This window comes from Borostomias antarcticus (genome assembly GCF_949987555.1).
Source record: "Borostomias antarcticus genome assembly, chromosome: 27".
Classification (NCBI taxonomy): domain Eukaryota; kingdom Metazoa; phylum Chordata; class Actinopteri; order Stomiiformes; family Stomiidae; genus Borostomias; species Borostomias antarcticus.
In genome coordinates, this window is record NC_140260.1 from 110,001 (window position 1) to 127,500 (window position 17,500).

At 44.7% G+C, this 17,500-nt stretch overlaps 1 protein-coding gene across 1 annotated transcript in view; it reads left to right on the plus strand.

Annotated features, from left to right (window-relative positions):
- Positions 1-319: 319 nt before the first annotated feature.
- LOC311326404 (collagen alpha-6(VI) chain-like) overlaps positions 320-17,500 on the plus strand; it is a gene marked incomplete at both ends in the record, with an annotated part of 31,366 nt that continues 14,185 nt past the window's right edge. The window contains 16 exons of the mRNA XM_084459297.1: positions 320-395; positions 581-1,189; positions 1,373-1,960; positions 2,325-2,885; positions 3,453-4,073; positions 5,791-6,351; positions 7,068-7,625; positions 7,777-8,355; positions 8,543-9,118; positions 9,756-10,096; positions 10,303-10,375; positions 10,524-10,675; positions 11,369-11,461; positions 11,838-11,891; positions 12,666-12,737; positions 12,849-12,875. Coding sequence (XP_084315423.1) covers positions 320-395; positions 581-1,189; positions 1,373-1,960; positions 2,325-2,885; positions 3,453-4,073; positions 5,791-6,351; positions 7,068-7,625; positions 7,777-8,355; positions 8,543-9,118; positions 9,756-10,096; positions 10,303-10,375; positions 10,524-10,675; positions 11,369-11,461; positions 11,838-11,891; positions 12,666-12,737; positions 12,849-12,875 — 5,541 coding nt within the window. The remainder of the gene's footprint in view (positions 396-580; positions 1,190-1,372; positions 1,961-2,324; positions 2,886-3,452; positions 4,074-5,790; positions 6,352-7,067; positions 7,626-7,776; positions 8,356-8,542; positions 9,119-9,755; positions 10,097-10,302; positions 10,376-10,523; positions 10,676-11,368; positions 11,462-11,837; positions 11,892-12,665; positions 12,738-12,848; positions 12,876-17,500) is intronic.

A 17,500-nucleotide genomic window follows, 5' to 3' on the forward strand; every position in this document is an offset into this window, starting at 1 on the left:
GCCACCACATAGAAAATAATCAGAGAGCCTATTTAGTTAAGCGATGTAATTTACAGACGATTACCCCATACCCTACGACAAATGGAACTGAAAGGAGTCAACATGGAAACCATCTTCTGTGGCAGTGAACACATGTGCCGGATAGGCAAATTAGTTCCACACAGATTTTTCTCTGGTTTTCAGGTCAAAACACAGGTCTCATTTAACATAGTAGGCTATCCCACAGTTTGTTTGATGTCTTTGTAAACTTTAACTTTGCAGCTGCAGCTGTTAACTCTTATTTTTGTTTCAGGGAGAGAGACTTGAGAAACACTCCAACATGGAGGGGACTAGGGGCCTTCTGGCCCTCTTCATCCTAGCAGCAAGTTTTTTGGTCAACGGTGCGCAAAAAACAGGTAAACGTGAGTTTTTTTGTTTAATCTGCAGTACTCTAGTGCAAACTCAAATATTCAGTCACTGAATGTGAGAAACAGATTTGCCACTGAAGCAACATTTATTATGATCCTTTTGAAGATCAGAGGAATATCATGTCTCTTGGCTGATTTTCTCCCTTCATTTTCTGACTCCCTTTCTCTTCCAGTCTGTACAGAAGAGGCAGTGGCCGATATTGTCTTTCTGGTGGATGGATCGTGGAGCATAGGTACTGAGAACTTCGAGCAGATCCGCCAGTTTCTGTCCACCCTGGTCAACGGCTTTGAGGTCGGAGCTGACCACATTCGCATTGGCCTGGTCCAGTACAGCAACAGTCCGGAAACAGAGTTCCTTCTCAACTCCTTCCAGACCAAACAGGATGTCCTCCAGTACATCAGCAAGTTACCATACAGGGGAGGCGGAACCAAAACCGGTCTAGGCTTGGACTTCATGCTGAAGAATCACTTCACCGACCAAGCCGGGAGTAGGGCCAATGAGGGCGTGCCCCAGATTGCCGTGGTGATCACTGATGGTCAGTCACAAGACGATGTGGAGCCACACGCCCAGGATTTGAAGAGGCGGGGCATCACACTGTATGCCATCGGAATCAAAGATGCGGATGAAATTCAACTGAGGGAAATTGCCAGTGATCCGCTCGACCAGCATGTGTACAGTGTGTCGGACTTTGCCGCATTGCAGGGGATCTCCCAGAGTATCGTCCAGGTGCTGTGCACCACTGTGGAGGAGGCCAAACGCCAGGTCACCGTGGTGACCGACGGTAATGCTTCTAAATACTACACCATGCTCCATCAATCAGCTGAGGGGCTGATGAATTTACCATTTTTAATAGTGAAATATTTATAAAGTTCCCTTGTTGATCTACTTCAAATCCATTGTAATTAATATTAACTATCATTACAATGACATTTAAGATGATAAATGTCTCCTCTCTCCTCTCCAGAATGTCGCACGGTGGCCGACATTGTCTTTCTTGTGGACGGCTCCAGCAGTATCGGGACTGAGAACTTTCAGGAGGTACGAGCGTTTCTCCACAAGTTCATTGGGAGGCTGGAGATCGGAGAGCAGAATGTGCGCGTGGGACTGATCCAGTACAGCGATGAGCCCCATCAGGAATTCCTACTTGCAGATCACATGGATAAACGATCCCTGATAGAGAAAGTGGACAATCTCCCCTACCGCACAGGTGGCACCTATACTGGCAAAGCCATGACCTTCCTCCAAACGCATTACTTCAATAAGGCTGCCGGAAGACTCACAGACCAGAGGGTACCGCAGATCGCCGTGGTGATCACTGATGGAGATTCATCTGATGATGTGGTGGCACCTGCCCAGCTTCTTAGAAATCAGGGGGTCATCGTGTTTGCCATCGGAGTGGGGCAGGCCAATAATGTTGAGCTTGAGGCTATCGCTAACAGACCTCATGAGCGATTCCTGGTCAACATTCATAACTACCAAGCTCTTCAGGGACTGTCCAGGCAGGACGGCTTACTGCAGACCGTGTGTGTGTCCATGACAGACCAGAGGCAGGGTAAGGAAAAGCATCTCTAATAACAAACGTGTTATAGCTGTACAGTAATGTTAGAGATGTTTGAGTGAGAGGACAATCTGTTTTAGAGTGACTATTTTAGAGTGAAGCTACAGTATGGCCAGGTATTTCACAGCTGCGCAACTCTCTCTGTCTTTCCATTACTCTAATCCCATATTATTTTTGACCATGATACTGTATTTAACTCCAAGCTAAGCCAAGACATTGAACTTTGAGAAACATAAGTTGTCTGCAAACAATTCTTAATGGTAATCAAAATGGTCAGACCAACCAAAACAAAACATTCCGGTTCCGTTCCGGTGGGAACTGCATTAATCTATTTCTGTTCTAATATTTTCTTTTCTAGCCATGGCCGCAACATTTGCAGACATTTTTTTCCTACTGGACAGTAGCATGGCACTGGCAGACTTCCAGCAAGTTAGGAACCTTCTTATCCGACTGGGGACCCAAATGACTTTGGGTGCAGAGGCAAATCGCTTCGGTCTGGCGCAGTTTGGCCAAACAGTAAAAGTAGAGTTCCTTCTGAATGCCAACCCAACGAAGGAGGAGACCATTTTTGCACTGCGGCGATTCCGGCTTCGCGCAAATGGGTCTCGTAATCTAGGCAGCGCTTTGGAGGTCGCCAGCAAACAGTTTTTTAATGCTGCAGCCGGGGGCCGTGCTGACCAAGGATCCCGTCAGTATCTGGTTGTGGTAACGGGTGGAGCTTCGAAGGATGAGGCGATTAGGACATCACGTCTGGTCAAAGCTGAAGGAGTGACGGTTGTGGCAGTTGGGCTTGGCACAGCAACCCTTCAGCAGCTGAAAACAGTGGCCACTGCTCCATATATGTACCAGAGTGCAAATATTGTACCTGCCTTGAAGAACGTCTTTGAGACTGAGGAGGAGGCAATCACTTTGAGTGGAGGTGAGGGAATCCCATATAGCAAATACTTCGATATTCAACAGCAAATTAAGAATTAAGTGAGGCTATATGATGTTTTAATGTTTAACCAAATAATTTCTAAGTATGATGACAATAACCACACCCACACATGTGTTTTCCCACATGCAAAATGTTTTGTTGATGAGTTTGGTTGAAAGAATACATACAGCATAGAGATGTCATGATAACATACATTTTGTAGTCGATACTGTAGCCAGGGGGTGGGGTGGTAGAGAACTTGCCCCGAGTGGGGATCGAACCAACGACCCCACGCTCCCAAACCAACCAACTCGCTAACTGCAACACTAAGAGAGCTAACTCACTTGGCTGAGCTGTTAATAGAGATTAGAGGGTCGTTACAATACCAATACTGTACCTACCAGTGAAGTTTCATGATTCTTGATACCCAATTCGATACCACGTCAAGAAAAAATAAGTATTTTAACCTTCAAATATTCCTTTATCGTGACATACCTAATACATTGCAAATGAAATGCAATAGACAGCTCATCGAAGATCACATATTAAATATATCCTTGTTTGTTACAGATTGCAGATCAGCTAAAGTGGCAGACATTGTATTCATCGTTGATGAGTCAGGTAGCATCGGACAGGCTAACTTCAAGCTGATTCGTACCTTCCTGCGTGATATTGTGGATGGCTTTGATGTGGGTTTCAACGAAGTGAGAGTGGGCATGGTCCTCTACAGCGACAGGGCCACTGCCCAGATCTACCTCAACTCCTTCAATCATAAGAATGAAATTCTTCAGTTCATCAAGATCCTCCCGTACCGCGGGGGTGGCACAAACACCGGTGCTGCTCTGCAGTTTGCTAAAGAGAACATATTCATTAAGGAGAGGGGAAGTAGAAGTGGCCAGAACATCGAGCAGGTAGCAGTGGTCATAACCGATGGCGCGTCTCAAGACAACGTGAGCCCTGCAGCTGCTGAACTTCGTAGATCTGGCGTCAAAATCTACGCCGTTGGCATCAAAAATGCTAATGAGACTGAGCTAAGACAGATCGCTTCTTACCCCTACCAAAAGCATGTTTTTATTGCGGATGGTTTTACCAAGCTGAAGAGCCTGAAGCAGAACCTGCAGAAGAGTATGTGCTACAATATCATCCGCTCAGCCGCTAGTGACTTTGCCATGGCAGAGACCATCAAACAAGGTTGGAGCCAATCAGAATCTTCTTTATGAGATGATAGTAAAGACAATGGGCCTCATTCACCAATATCTTCTTAAGTTCTGTTCTTAAATTTCTTCATTCACGACGTGTTCATAAACCGCTGGAAGAGTTCGCACCTGCCTGCGAATCTCATGGTTTCTCAAGTTCAAAGCTCGTGGCCGCTCACCTGAATTAGCATAGGTCAACTCCCCGCCAGCCCCATATAAGGATATGCAACTACAGGGTCGTGCGCAATGTCACTTCTCTGAATGAATATCAGTCATTCGTGCACACGACTCGCCAGCTTTTCGATAGCATAATGGTTTAGGTGGGGTTGTGTCAGGTGCGTTAGCTAGTCAGAGGACTGCATTTCGAATCCAGCGTAGGCAATCAAAATCTGATTTTAATTCAGCCAAGTAGGCCTCCTACTACGAGGAATTAGCCTTGGTGCATAAACATAGCGAGGCAGAACAGTGCAAAATGTCAACGTAATAGAATACAATATACAAGCCTACAGTCTACAAAAATGAAGGCTATATAGTCTACACAGCTGTCAACGCTAGCAGTGACAAAAGAGGTACCCTACTTATCTGATCTTATCTACATACTGTATAGAAATGGTCCTTATTGTGTTATTTGTAAATTGAGTATTAAAGTTTCATCTGTAATGACCATAACCTTGGAGCCGGCAGCAACATTTCACTGTGACTGGACATTAGGCTGCATGTGACGAATAAAGGAATCGTGAATGTTTAATCTTGAGGAGAGATATGCAGGCTACTGGAGGGGGGCCGGCGTGCCCACCGTTGTCCAAGTTCGACCAGCGCGTTGGTGCCATAATAGGGACAACAGCACTGTTGGGTGTGCGCGCCGCTGGCGATATGGATACAGAAACCAGGGACACGGACTACCACCCCCTCTCCACAGCAGACTCTCCGTCTAGCGCACTTACACACATCCAACTGTAGAATTGAGGTGACCGCAATCACCAAATGATGAAATGGTCATGGATTTGTTGGTATTATATGTAGGCCTATACAGCGAAATCTCACGGTGCTTTTGCAGAACGGTAAAATAATTAAAACAAAACACAACACTCATTAATTTACACCAAAACCACAAATTATTAACACACTATCTAAATATTTTATCTACATCTTCAAGATCAACACGAATAACAAGCAATTCGGAGCGAAATGATTTAAACTATGACATATCAGATATTCTGACGCACATGTTTACAATGGAAATTATGGTTATGATTAGGACACCTTATTGGGAATTATGCAAATATAATTGCATTTCAATCATATATCATCCAACTGTAGAATTGAAGTAACCGTAATCACCAATTTTGCAGTCTAGCCTACATTTCCGCACTCAAATGGCCTACTTGCGACTGCTATTCAGTGTTCGTATATTCTGTTCTTAGCTGATAACAAATCCCAGATGAGAAACCATTGGTGAATGCCAGAATTTTCTTAGAAACGGCGTAAATACAGTTTAAGAAGAAATGCTTCTTAAGAACTTCTTTACTTCGTTGGTGAATGAGGCCCAATGTTAGCATGTGAAGTCAAGGTTAGAGTCCATGCATTGAACTTGAAAATCTATAATAACTGCAACTTAGAATTGACTAAGCTTAGCATTTGGTGTGGCCTTACATCATGAGTTTTATATTAGATCAGAGAAAATATATTCTGAAAAGATTTTCTTTTTCTAGGTTGTACGGAGACAGAGGAGGCAGACATTTTCTTCCTGATTGACCACTCAGGGAGCATCTTGTATAATGACTTCATGGATATGAAGAAATTCATTATTGAGTTCCTCCAGTCATTCCACATAGGCCCACAACAGGTTCGTGTGGGTGTGGCCAAGTACGCAGACATCCCTGAGTTGGAATTTGACTTGACGACCTACACAGATAGCAAATCTTTAGGGAAGGCTGTTGAAGGCATCGTCCAAGTTGGAGGTGGTACCAAAACTGGATTGGCGCTTGACTCTATGGGCCCGTACTTTGAAAAGGCAGAAGTCAGCCGAAATGTCAAAGTACCACAATACCTCATCGTCATCACGGACGGGAAGTCTACCGACAGAGTAATGGAACCTGCACTGAAACTTAGGAACAAGGGGATTACAATTTACTCCATCGGGGTAAAGAATGCCAACCAGACTGAGCTGATAGAGATTTCTGGCAGTCCAGAGAAGAAATTCTTTGTTGACAACTTTGATGCTCTGTTGCTTATCAAGGATGACGTCATCACAGATATTTGCTCCCCTGATGGTAAGTAAGACTGTTTGCAAAGCACCAGTTTTAAAATATGTCAGTTTACCTGTCAGTTAGAATAGATTTTAAGATTATTTTATTAGTCTATAAGTCATTACATAGTCAAGCACCTAAATACATATCAGATATGCATTTAAAATATACACCTAGTAGGTCCCTCAGGTCCTCGGGCACTGAGCTTTTAATGGTTCCTAGAGCCAGGACTAAGAGGCATGGGGAGGTCCTAGAGCCAGGACTAAGAGGCATGGGGAGGTCCTAGAGCCAGGACTAAGAGGCCTGGGGAGGTCCTAGAGCCAGGACTAAGAGGCATGGGGAGGTCCTAGAGCCAGGACTAAGAGGCATGGGGAGGTCCTAGAGTCAGGACTAAGAGGCATGGGGAGGCAGCTTTTAGTTCTTATGCTCCCAGCCTTTGGAACACCCTGCCAGAGGACCTGAGAATGTCTGAGACCATGTTAATTTTCAAGCGAGATCTTAAAACATGCCTTTTTAACATTGCTTTTACCATGTAGTTTTACTCGTTTTAATATCTTAGTGTTCTTAATTTGCATTCTGTTTTTATTCTATTTTCCACTATCTTTTAATTTTTAATGCTTCATTTGTATGAATGGTGCTATATAAATAAAATTACGTTGACAATGACATAGTGGTTGACCATGATTGCAAGAGGAGCCATACTTATAACAACAAACCACATTTCTGTTATTTGTCCTCAGTATGCAAGGACGCAAAAGGGGACCTTCTCTTCCTGATTGATAGCTCAGGCAGCATCAACCCGGATGACTTCCAGAAGATGAAGGAATTCATGAAATCTCTGGTTAGGAAGTCTGTCATTGGGCAGGACAAAGTGCACGTCGGCGTAATGCAATTCAGCATCAACCCAGCGATGGAGTTCCCTCTCAAAAAATTTTATGATGTACCTAGTATGGAGGAGGCCATAGATGCCATGCAGCAGATTGGAGGAGGCACTCACACAGGCAGGGCGATAGCCGAAATCTCTGAGTACTTTGACCCACCAAGAGGGGGCCGCACAAACATGAAAAGGTTTCTGATCGTCGTGACAGATGGCGAAGCTCAGGACGAAGTGAAGCAGCCTGCTGAAGCTCTCAGGAATAAGGGGGTGCTGATCTACGCCATTGGAGTGGTCAATGCCAACACTACACAGCTGTTGGAGATCAGTGGGTCACAGAAAAGAGTGTACTCTGAAAGAGACTTTGATTCGCTCCAGTCTTTGGAGAACGAACTGGCATTGGCCATCTGTGATCCGGAGGAAGGTGAGTGCTCTGTGCTTGACCACACCACAGCTAACTGGCTGAATGCTGGCCTACATTATTGATACCACTTACTGTATTAGCATAAAAAAAACATAAGGGTTGACATTTTTCCCTCTCTTCTTCTCTCCTCATCTCTCTCCTCTCATATCAGAGTGTATAAAGACAGACATTGCAGATATCATCTTCTTGGTGGATGGCTCCACCAGCATCTCCCTGGATGAGTTCCGAAGTATGAAGACCTTCATGGTGTCCGTAGTGAACAAAACTACTATTGCGGAGAAGCAGACACGATTTGGGGTCATCCTCTTTTCCACTAAAGTAGATTCCCAGTTCAAACTCAACAAATACTTCACAAAGAGAGAGATCCGCTCAGCAATTTTGGACCTCAAGCTACCTTACGGGGACACGTACACAGGCAAAGCTCTGAATCAGTCCATAGAGTACTTTGATGCTGCGCATGGTGGCCGGCGGGCCTCCAAGGTGCCCCAGATATTGATGGTGATCACAGATGGTGGCGCTACTGACCCTTCAAGTCTGCCTGAAATGTCTGTGAAGCTGAAGAATAATGGTATCAGAGTCTTTGGCATCGGAGTGAACAGAGCTAACCTGAGCGAACTTGAGATCATGACTGGCGGCGACAAATCCAAGGTTTTCTTTGTGGATACCTTCAAGGATCTTGAGACACTGCAGACAAATATGTCTACGGTAATCTGCAAGACCGTCGAACGAGGTAGAAAGACATTCATATATCTTGGTGTCAGCAATTACAGTAGATATTGTGGATGATTTTCCGACAACTTCTGAACAGCATGTCTTATGGAAATTGCATTTTTTCGGTTTGACAATTTCTTCACAGCATGTCTTTTCCATACATTGTTTGAATAATGTGTTTATGATCTGTTTCTCTGTTCTCCTAGAATGTGACAAGCAGATAGCAGACCTGGTTATGTTGATTGATGACTCACGAAGCATCCACGAAGCGAACTTCACCATCATGAGGAAATTCATGGCGGATCTTGCCTCCAACTTTAACATCAACCAGAACTATGTGCATGTAGGGGCTGCTCAGTTCAGCAATGACCTTAAAAATGTTTTCTATCTCAACAAGATTTACAGCGAAGCAGAAGTGAGAAAACAAATTATAGGTATTGAGCACCGTTTTGGAGATGAAACGAACATCGGAGCTGCCCTCAAATCCATCCAGATATACTTCCAAGAACAATATGGAAGTCGAATCAAATCAGGCGTCTCCCAGAACCTGGTGCTGATCACGGATGGAGAGTCTACTGATCGTGTGGGAGCAGAGGCAGATTTCCTCAGGTCTATGAATATCTCCGTGTTTGTTATTGGAATTGGGGACATTAACCATGTGGAGCTTCTGCGCATTGCTGGCTCCAAAGATAGTTTTTTTACTGTAGACAAATTTATCTCCCTGGAAACGATCAAGTACAAGGTGTTGAAGGAAATCTGCAAAGATCCGCAAAACCCACCCGGTGAGTTAAAAGTCTTAACAAGTGCACAATAAACATGTTGCCCCCTATCAATGCTATATGGCCCATTTGTGTCAGTGAAGCAGTGGAAGCATGTGTGAACATTTAGGAGTCATTTGCAGCTTTATTCTGATATTATATCCATGTAAACAGGTGCGCACAAGAAAAAAACAAACAATGCTCTGCAAACGTGACTCACTGATGTTCTAACATTTTTTAAAACAATGGCAGACAAAGATATTTCTGAGGTTGGAGAAAATAAGTTACAACACCACCACTATATTTACTGCTTGCGGTGCATCATCACTGCTGTTTATGAGCAGCCGGGTTTGACAAAGCTGGAATTAGCTATGAATCAGCTAATCATCCCATTCACATCCCTTAACAGCCAAGCACAACTGCATCTATGGAAATTAATATAGCTTCTTAAAATGTAACCAATTATTTAGCTACACACAGTAGCTACTGTAGTAGTGATCAGGTTGTCTCTTGCCCCTGACAGCTTGGCTGGATATACCTACACATTACACCTACAGGAGCTTGTATGACATCCCATTCATGGGCATTAATATGGAGTTGGTCCCCCCTCCGCAGCTGTAACAGCTTCCACTCTTCTGCTTTCGTGTGGTCTCGGTTATAGGTTGCAGCATAGACATCGGCATAGGCTTCGATAATACAGGAAGCACAGGGTCTCATCTGCTATTGGACGGACAGCCCAAGCTGCAAGCCTCCCTGTCGGACATAGTCCGCTCCATAACCACCCTGGAGGGCCTGTGCTGCGTCACGCCTGGCCCGGTGAAGGCAAACATTGGTTTCCGGGTGGTAAGCCAAGGCCCAGTGGATGACTGGAACTTCGAGGAGTACAGCGAAGACATTGTGAAGAAAGTCAAGGCCCTGCAGATAACCGGGCCCACGTTCTTCAACGCTGCTCTGCTGAACTCTTTCAAAGAGAAGTTCCAGAAGTCGAAAGCCGGTGTGAAGGTAGGACTAAGTACTTTGTCTATATTTTTCATTCAACATTTTACAGTTCAGTACTAATTCAGTAAGAAAATGAGTCCCCCAAATGCCACCTACATTCCACCCAGATACTCAGCCACCTCCACCCAGCTCTAACCTACTGTACCCCATCCCACCCAGTCCTACCCAATCAAGACTCTGTTGCTCATTAATCAATAATGTCCCATCAGGTACTTGTGATCTTCTCTGATGGACTGGATGAAGACGTACAGATAATGGAGCAAGCGTCAAAATTGCTAATTGGTAAAAACGAATCACATTATCTATATCTACTCATGTACTACATCAGAGTTCAGAATTATTATCAAAATGACTCTCTTCATGTAAATATGACAGTATACACATGGACATTGTTTCAAAGATGCAACTGTGTTCACTATGCCTTACCTAGGATCTGGTGTTCATGCCCTGCTGACCGTGGCCTTGGAGGGGGTACAGAATGCCCACTCCCTCCAAAGGGTGGAGTTTGGGCGAGGATTCGGCTACAAACAGCCTCTCAGCATTGGCATGCAGAGTGTGATCAATACTATGCACAGACAAGTAGTAAGTCACTCATGTATGGGCCCCAGAGAACTACATTCACCTGCCTATTTCATTTTTCACCATTCTTAAGTTTAGTTCTTTTTGTGACCCAGAAATATCACAATCAGACCAATCCGCTTTTTTGTTGTGAAGTTTTCTAGATTTCTCTAAGAGATAGCCTGAGGGATGTCCCTTGGCACCAGGGGTAGAGTTATTTCTATTTAATCTGACTGACAGCTTTGAGTGACACAGAAAAATATGTTTTGTTTAGAAATGAGGATTTAGGAATGTAAAGAGAGATTTCAGGGTGTCAAGAAAAGCAGGTCAGAATGTGTGGAATGTGATTCTTGTCTCAGCCTGTCTGGCAGGAGAAAGGAAAACTAGATTTCCAGCCTATTAGGAAATGGGAGATTAATGAAATCATCACAGGCCAGCTATGCATGTTGCAAAGTGGAGTAAAATATTGATTTGCTGATTGACATTAGCAATATGTGGCACAACAAAAGGTTCTCTGATAATGTTAACAATTGATAGCTTGTCCCATTCTTCAAGTATTCCCCAATGTTCTCCCTCTCTCTCTCTCTCCGTCTCCCTCTCTCCCTCTCCCTCTCTCCCTCTCTCCCTGTCTCTCTCTCTCTCTCTCCCTCTCTCTCTCTCCCTCTCTCTCTCTCCCTCTCTCTCTCTCCCTCTCTCTCTCCCTCTCTCCCTGTTTAGGACACGGTGGCAGAGAGAGAGTGCTGTAATGTGATGTGTAAGTGCTCCGGGCATGAGGGGATGCGTGGCCAATCAGGGAAACCGGGGCCAAAGGTGAGAAAAAAAAGACAGTAGACACTTTATTATTACACACTTCATATTGGCCCATGAGTTATGATTAACAAGGTTTTAGTTTAAGGAATCTGTCAAACATTCAACAAAAAAGTGTAATCATGCAGATTTTAAAATTAATCCAAATGTGTAAAACCGAGGTCCTTAATCTGTCATTGAGAATCCCGCAATTTATAGGAATTATTTACAAACCCAGACTTCAGGCTGAATTCCAAGCTTGACATATTTATACCACAAAACAGCCCACACAAAGAGCCATGACCACTGTGACACATCAATGACTCATGTCTAGGTGCATGAGTAAACGTCCTTCTCTTCTCTAGGCCACTTATTCTGTTCTTCATGCTTCTCCAAACAGGGAGTGAAGGGGCTGGTGGGACACCCTGGCTTCCCCGGAGAGGAGGGAGGAATTGTAAGTGTTGGTCTTTTTATGATGTTGTAAAAAAAAAACTGAGACAAATTCTGAATGTTTGGACCTGACGGCCATCAATGAATTAACAAATTCCAGTGGAGAAGAGAGTAGTTTACAGGTATATGCAGTAAGTCTAGCCTAGTATGTCAGTTAGTCTAGCCTAGTGTAGCCTGTCAGTTAGTCTAGCCTACTGTAGTATGTCAGTCTAGCTTAGTATGTCAGTTAGTCTAGCCTAGTATGTCAGTTAGTCTAGCCTAGTATGTCAGTTAGTCTAGCCTACTGTAGTATGTCAGTTAGTCTAGCCTAGTATGTCAGTTAGTCTAGCCTAGTATGTCAGTTAGTCTAGCCTAGTATGTCAGTTAGTCTAGCCTACTGTAGTTTGTCAGTTAGTCTAGCCTAGTATGTCAGTTAGTCTAGCCTAGTATGTCAGTTAGTCTAGCCTAGTATGTCAATAAGTCTAGCCTAGTGTAGGATGTCAGTTAGTCTAGCCTAGTATGTCAGTTAGTCTAGCCTAGTGTAGTATGTCAGTTAGTCTAGCCTAGTATGTCAGTTAGTCTAGCCTAGTATGTCAGTTAGTCTAGCCTAGTGTAGTCTGTCAAGTTAGTCTAGCCTAGTATGTCAGTTAGTCTAGCCTAGTGTAGTCTGTCAAGTTAGTCTAGCCTAGTACAGTATGTCACACTATTTCTCTGCTTGGTTGCTTATTCATAACACCACCACCATACAGTGACCTGCAACCTCTGACCTTCAACTCTCTCTTGGTGTCTTCGTCTGCAGGGTGAGAGAGGACCGCCCGGTACCACTGGACCTCACGGTCTACAGGGCTGTCCTGGGATACGAGGCCAAAAGGTAAGTCGCTCTACTTTCTGGCTGTACATATTATGACAGGCCAGAGGCAAACAGTCGCAAAATAGTATTTAATCTCATAAGTGACCCTCCTTTTCTACTCCTATTGGACAGGGTTTTAGAGGCTACAGGGGTAACAGGGTGAGTGACTGTCAATATATTCATATTATATTCACATAGCTTTGTGTATAATATCTAATGCTGGTTACCAATATGTTGTACTGTATAGTGTTGTATGGCAAATCTATGCCATCTTATATCAAAGCATATTAATATTGATGTCCAGTGTTTGTTGTCACTAAGCGTGTTTTGAAGCAATGCACACCTGAATTTGACAGGGTGATGATGGAGAACATGGGCTGGATGGCGTCAACGGTGAACAGGTGAAGTCCTTTCTGACATTTACCTGTTGAGATGAGTTATGTACTGTAACAAGTTCTGTAAGGAGCAGGATATTAGCCTTTAGTCATTCACAAATTGGTTGATTGATTCATTGATTGATTGGTTAATTGGTAAATTTAGTTGATTGATTGATTTGATATTTTTATTGGTTAGTAATAGATTTGCATTGTTTGGTTCATAATAGGCTTATTGATATTCTCTCTTGCATGTTTACAGGGTGTGACTGGATTGGCCGGAGGCCCCGGAGAGAGAGGAGACTATGGCAACCCGGTAGTGACATCACATCCTAGTTTCATTTCCGCCACACTTCAACTCTTTCACTCAGACATGTAGGTCTCCAGTTTGGTCACGCAGAACCACTGCCACTATCATCAGAAGGCGGAGCTAACAGGCATTATGGGATTGTTGTGCCACATAAAGGTGTGTTTGCCGGGGTTGCGCAAAGTTGGCCTCAGAGTAGGTGGAGCTGTTCATGGAAGAGTTGGGCGCTCCCTATTCTTACCGTCACGGAGGAGGAGCAGGTTTTCATAGGGGCTGCAGGAAAATAAATGGATAGGCTGCATTCATGAAATAAAACATTCCTGGGAACGTTTGCATCGGGTACTGTGACCATGCTCTGTCGTTATGTTGATGATGATGCACTGAGCTGGGGTCATTTGCGTCCAAACCACCTGAACATTCATGGAGTGAAAGTACATAAGTAAGTAAGTAAGTAAGTAGCCTAGTGGCCCATAGGGCAGGAGCCTATCTCCTGATTCCATGAGGCAGCTTGATGTGCACCCCCTGGACATGACGCTGGTATGTAGGGACTCACCCCCAATCCAACCCTGGACATGAAGCTAGTATGTAGGGACTCACCCCCAATCCAACCCTGGACATGAAGCTAGTATGTAGGGACTCACCCCCAATCCAACCCTGAACATGAAGCTAGTATGTAGGGACTCACCCCCAATCCAACCCTTGATGCTGAATGCCAAGCAGGGAGGCATTGGGAACCATCTTTTATAGTTTTTGTTTTGACTCGGCCAGGGATCGAACCCCCAACCTCCCAATCTCAGGGCAGACACTCTAACCACAAGGCCACTGAGCTGGTGGAGTGAAAACCACTTGCAATTCACATACAGTATCTGGCACCATTACAAATGGGGCGAGCGCAACTTGGATGTACTTATAGGAAACGAGTTGTGAAGTCGTTCTTCCGACTTCGATGTGTTCATGAGGTTTTAAGTCCTAATATGGGAACAACATGGGGGCTACAAAGAAGATAATGAATGTTATTGCCCAGGGCGTTTAAACAGCCCGCTGGTACAGGAGCTGTTTCTAGTTTTTGCGTGAACCTAACTTTAAAGGAATATGCTCGTTTTTGACAACCTGGACCTTATTTACGACATATTATAAGAAGTTTGACTCACCCAGATCACTTTTTTGTTGTTCGGAGGCCTGTAGAAGAAATATAAAATCCAGCGCGAGCCAGTATATCCATGTAATGGCGGCGCACGGGGCATAGGGAATGCCGTTTCTCAAAATCCATTTTCGGCCGCTAAACGGTTGTTTTCATCAATCACATTGCATGAATCGACAGTTGATATTCCTCTACGCCAGCCATTGTTGTTTTGGTGCCAAATAAGGGATCTTGATCCTCTGTAACATGGTCTTTATAAGCCTCTCCCCCACTTGCTCCAGCACGCATGCGCACAGGCCAGCGCGCAGACTTGCTATTCTCCGTCTGTAGGCTACACTCGCGCTCACATTGTCTGCGCTACGATCGGATTGTTGGTGCCTAGAATATTGTGTGCAATATGGCTGAATATTTGTCAGATTTAGAGGATCTAGAAAATGAATTAGAATATGACGGACGTCCATATCGTTTTGAGCCAGAGTATACGGACGAAGAGCTCCTTGAAAGGAGGGTGAGGAGACAGAGAGAGGAACAGCTGGCTCGAGAACAAACCGCTGCACGCTCCCGAAGAGATGGTAACTGGTGGTGTTTTTGCCTACATTGTCACCCTATGCCAACAGAGGAGGAATGCATTTGTTGCTCTGAGTGGGACTTGAGGCCAGACGATGCACGTCTGGAAGTCTCGAGAAATAACGACACATCGGAATAGCAAGTCTGCGCGCTGGCCTGTGCGCATGCGTGCTGGAGCAAGTGGGGGAGAGGCTTATAAAGACCATGTTACAGAGGATCAAGATCCCTTATTTGGCACCAAAACAACAATGGCTGGCGTAGAGGAATATCAACTGTCGATTCATGCAATGTGATTGATGAAAACAACCGTTTAGCGGCCGAAAATGGATTTTGAGAAACGGCATTCCCTATGCCCCGTGCGCCGCCATTACATGGATATACTGGCTCGCGCTGGATTTTATATTTCTTCTACAGGCCTCCGAACAACAAAAAAGTGATCTGGGTGAGTCAAACTTCTTATAATATGTCGTAAATAAGGTCCAGGTTGTCAAAAACGAGCATATTCCTTTAACTAATCACCCTACGTGGACAGCAACGGTTACAACCTAATACCATATGGCTTACCTTACAAATTTATTACAAATTCAAACCTTACAGTTTATTACCACCACATCTAAACTATTTAACATACTTTCGTCAGCTACTTTCTGCCTATGATGTCAGAAGTCGGCAAGTTGTGTACCAACATTTTTGCCGACTTGTTCCAAATTCAGGTGGCACTCGTGAATTTTCCCAGTCGGTAACTAATTTTTTGGATTATTCCGACACCACATGAATGCAGCAACAGTCCATTAAAGATGCGTCTTACTGCCCCACACACTGCCCCCTCTTCCTGCCCCACACACTGCCCCCTCTTACTGCCCCACACACTGCCCCCTCTTCCTGCCCCACACACTGCCCCCTCTTACTGCCCCACACACTGCCCCCTCTTACTGCCCCACACACTGCCCCCTCTTACTGCCCCACACACTGCCCCCTCTTACTGCCCCACACACTGCCCCCTCTTCCTGCCCCACACACTGCCCCCTCTTCCTGCCCCACACACTGCCCCCTCTTCCCCGAGACAACATTCATCCAATCAGTTGCTGTCAACAGTCAGGAGTGTGATAGAGAGATTTGCTCCCCATGAAAAGATGTGTCAGCTGTTAGGAGAGACCGGGGGAGCACTACGCAGGCCTCATTTGCCAGCCTTGTCCAGTTGGATGAATGTTGGTTTGTAGCCTACCAGTTGACATTGTTTGAATTTTGAATTAGCCTACAAGCTGATACATCAGTAGATAATGACACAAAAAGAGCATTCAGATAGAAGTCTACTTTATTCACATAGGCTAGAGAATATACCACCACATTGGTCTGTAGTCCTGCAAATGAATATCACAATGTACTGACCGCCATGCGCCTCCCAAGCAACTTGACCATTTCATATAAATATTTGCTCTGTAATTTGCGCTTGTGTACTTTGAACACAAGGATAATGATGTCCTCCCGTGTAGAAGTGTTCTCTTCTTCTCCTCTCCAACTCTCTGCTCATTCATCCTTCTCACACCCACACCGTCTTTATACTGTAGCTTCACCTGATTGGCTTGAGAAAGGCCCTCCCCCTCGTCTGAGCAGCCTATACCAGCCCTTCACTGGACACCACCAGGAATGTCATTCACTAAATTTGCACTATGCATATTGCTTTTGACTATTGCCAATAGCCTTGGACGATTTGTGTGACTACATTAGAGCCTACAGTCTACTCTTTTGTGTCTGTTGTCTGTTTCAATAGTCTATTCACTTCTGTCTATTTAAATACCTGGGGATTTGAACATTTCTAATAAATATAATATACCTATTCTGCTCATATACAGTACAGTAGTATGCTCTTATATTGAGATACCCTACGTCCCATCATTCCTTCCTGTCTAGTCATCTCAGTCTTGTTCTGCTGTTGGATTGGTCATGTTGTGAGCATGATGAACCAAACCTTCTCGCTAGTTTGTGATTGGTTGGTCTGTCTTACAGGGAAGCTCTGGGCTGAGAGGAGAACCAGGAATGAACGGCAAACCTGGGCTGAGAGGAGACCCTGTGAGTAGAACCCGCTCCCTGTGAGTAGAACCAGCTCATTTAACCTGGGTTGAGAGGAGACCCTGTGAGTAGAACCCGCTCCCTGTGAGTAGAACCAGCTCATTTAACCTGGGTTGAGAGGAGACCCTGTGAGTAGAACCCGCTCCCTGTGAGTAGAACCCGCTCATTTAACCTGGGTTGAGAGGAGACCCTGTGAGTAGAACCCGCTCCCTGTGAGTAGAACCCGCTCATTTAACCTGGGCTGAGAGGAGACCCTGTGAGTAGAACCCTCCCACTGTTTGGCACAAAGCACTAAAAACGACACTCCCTCCACAAACGGCGCTCT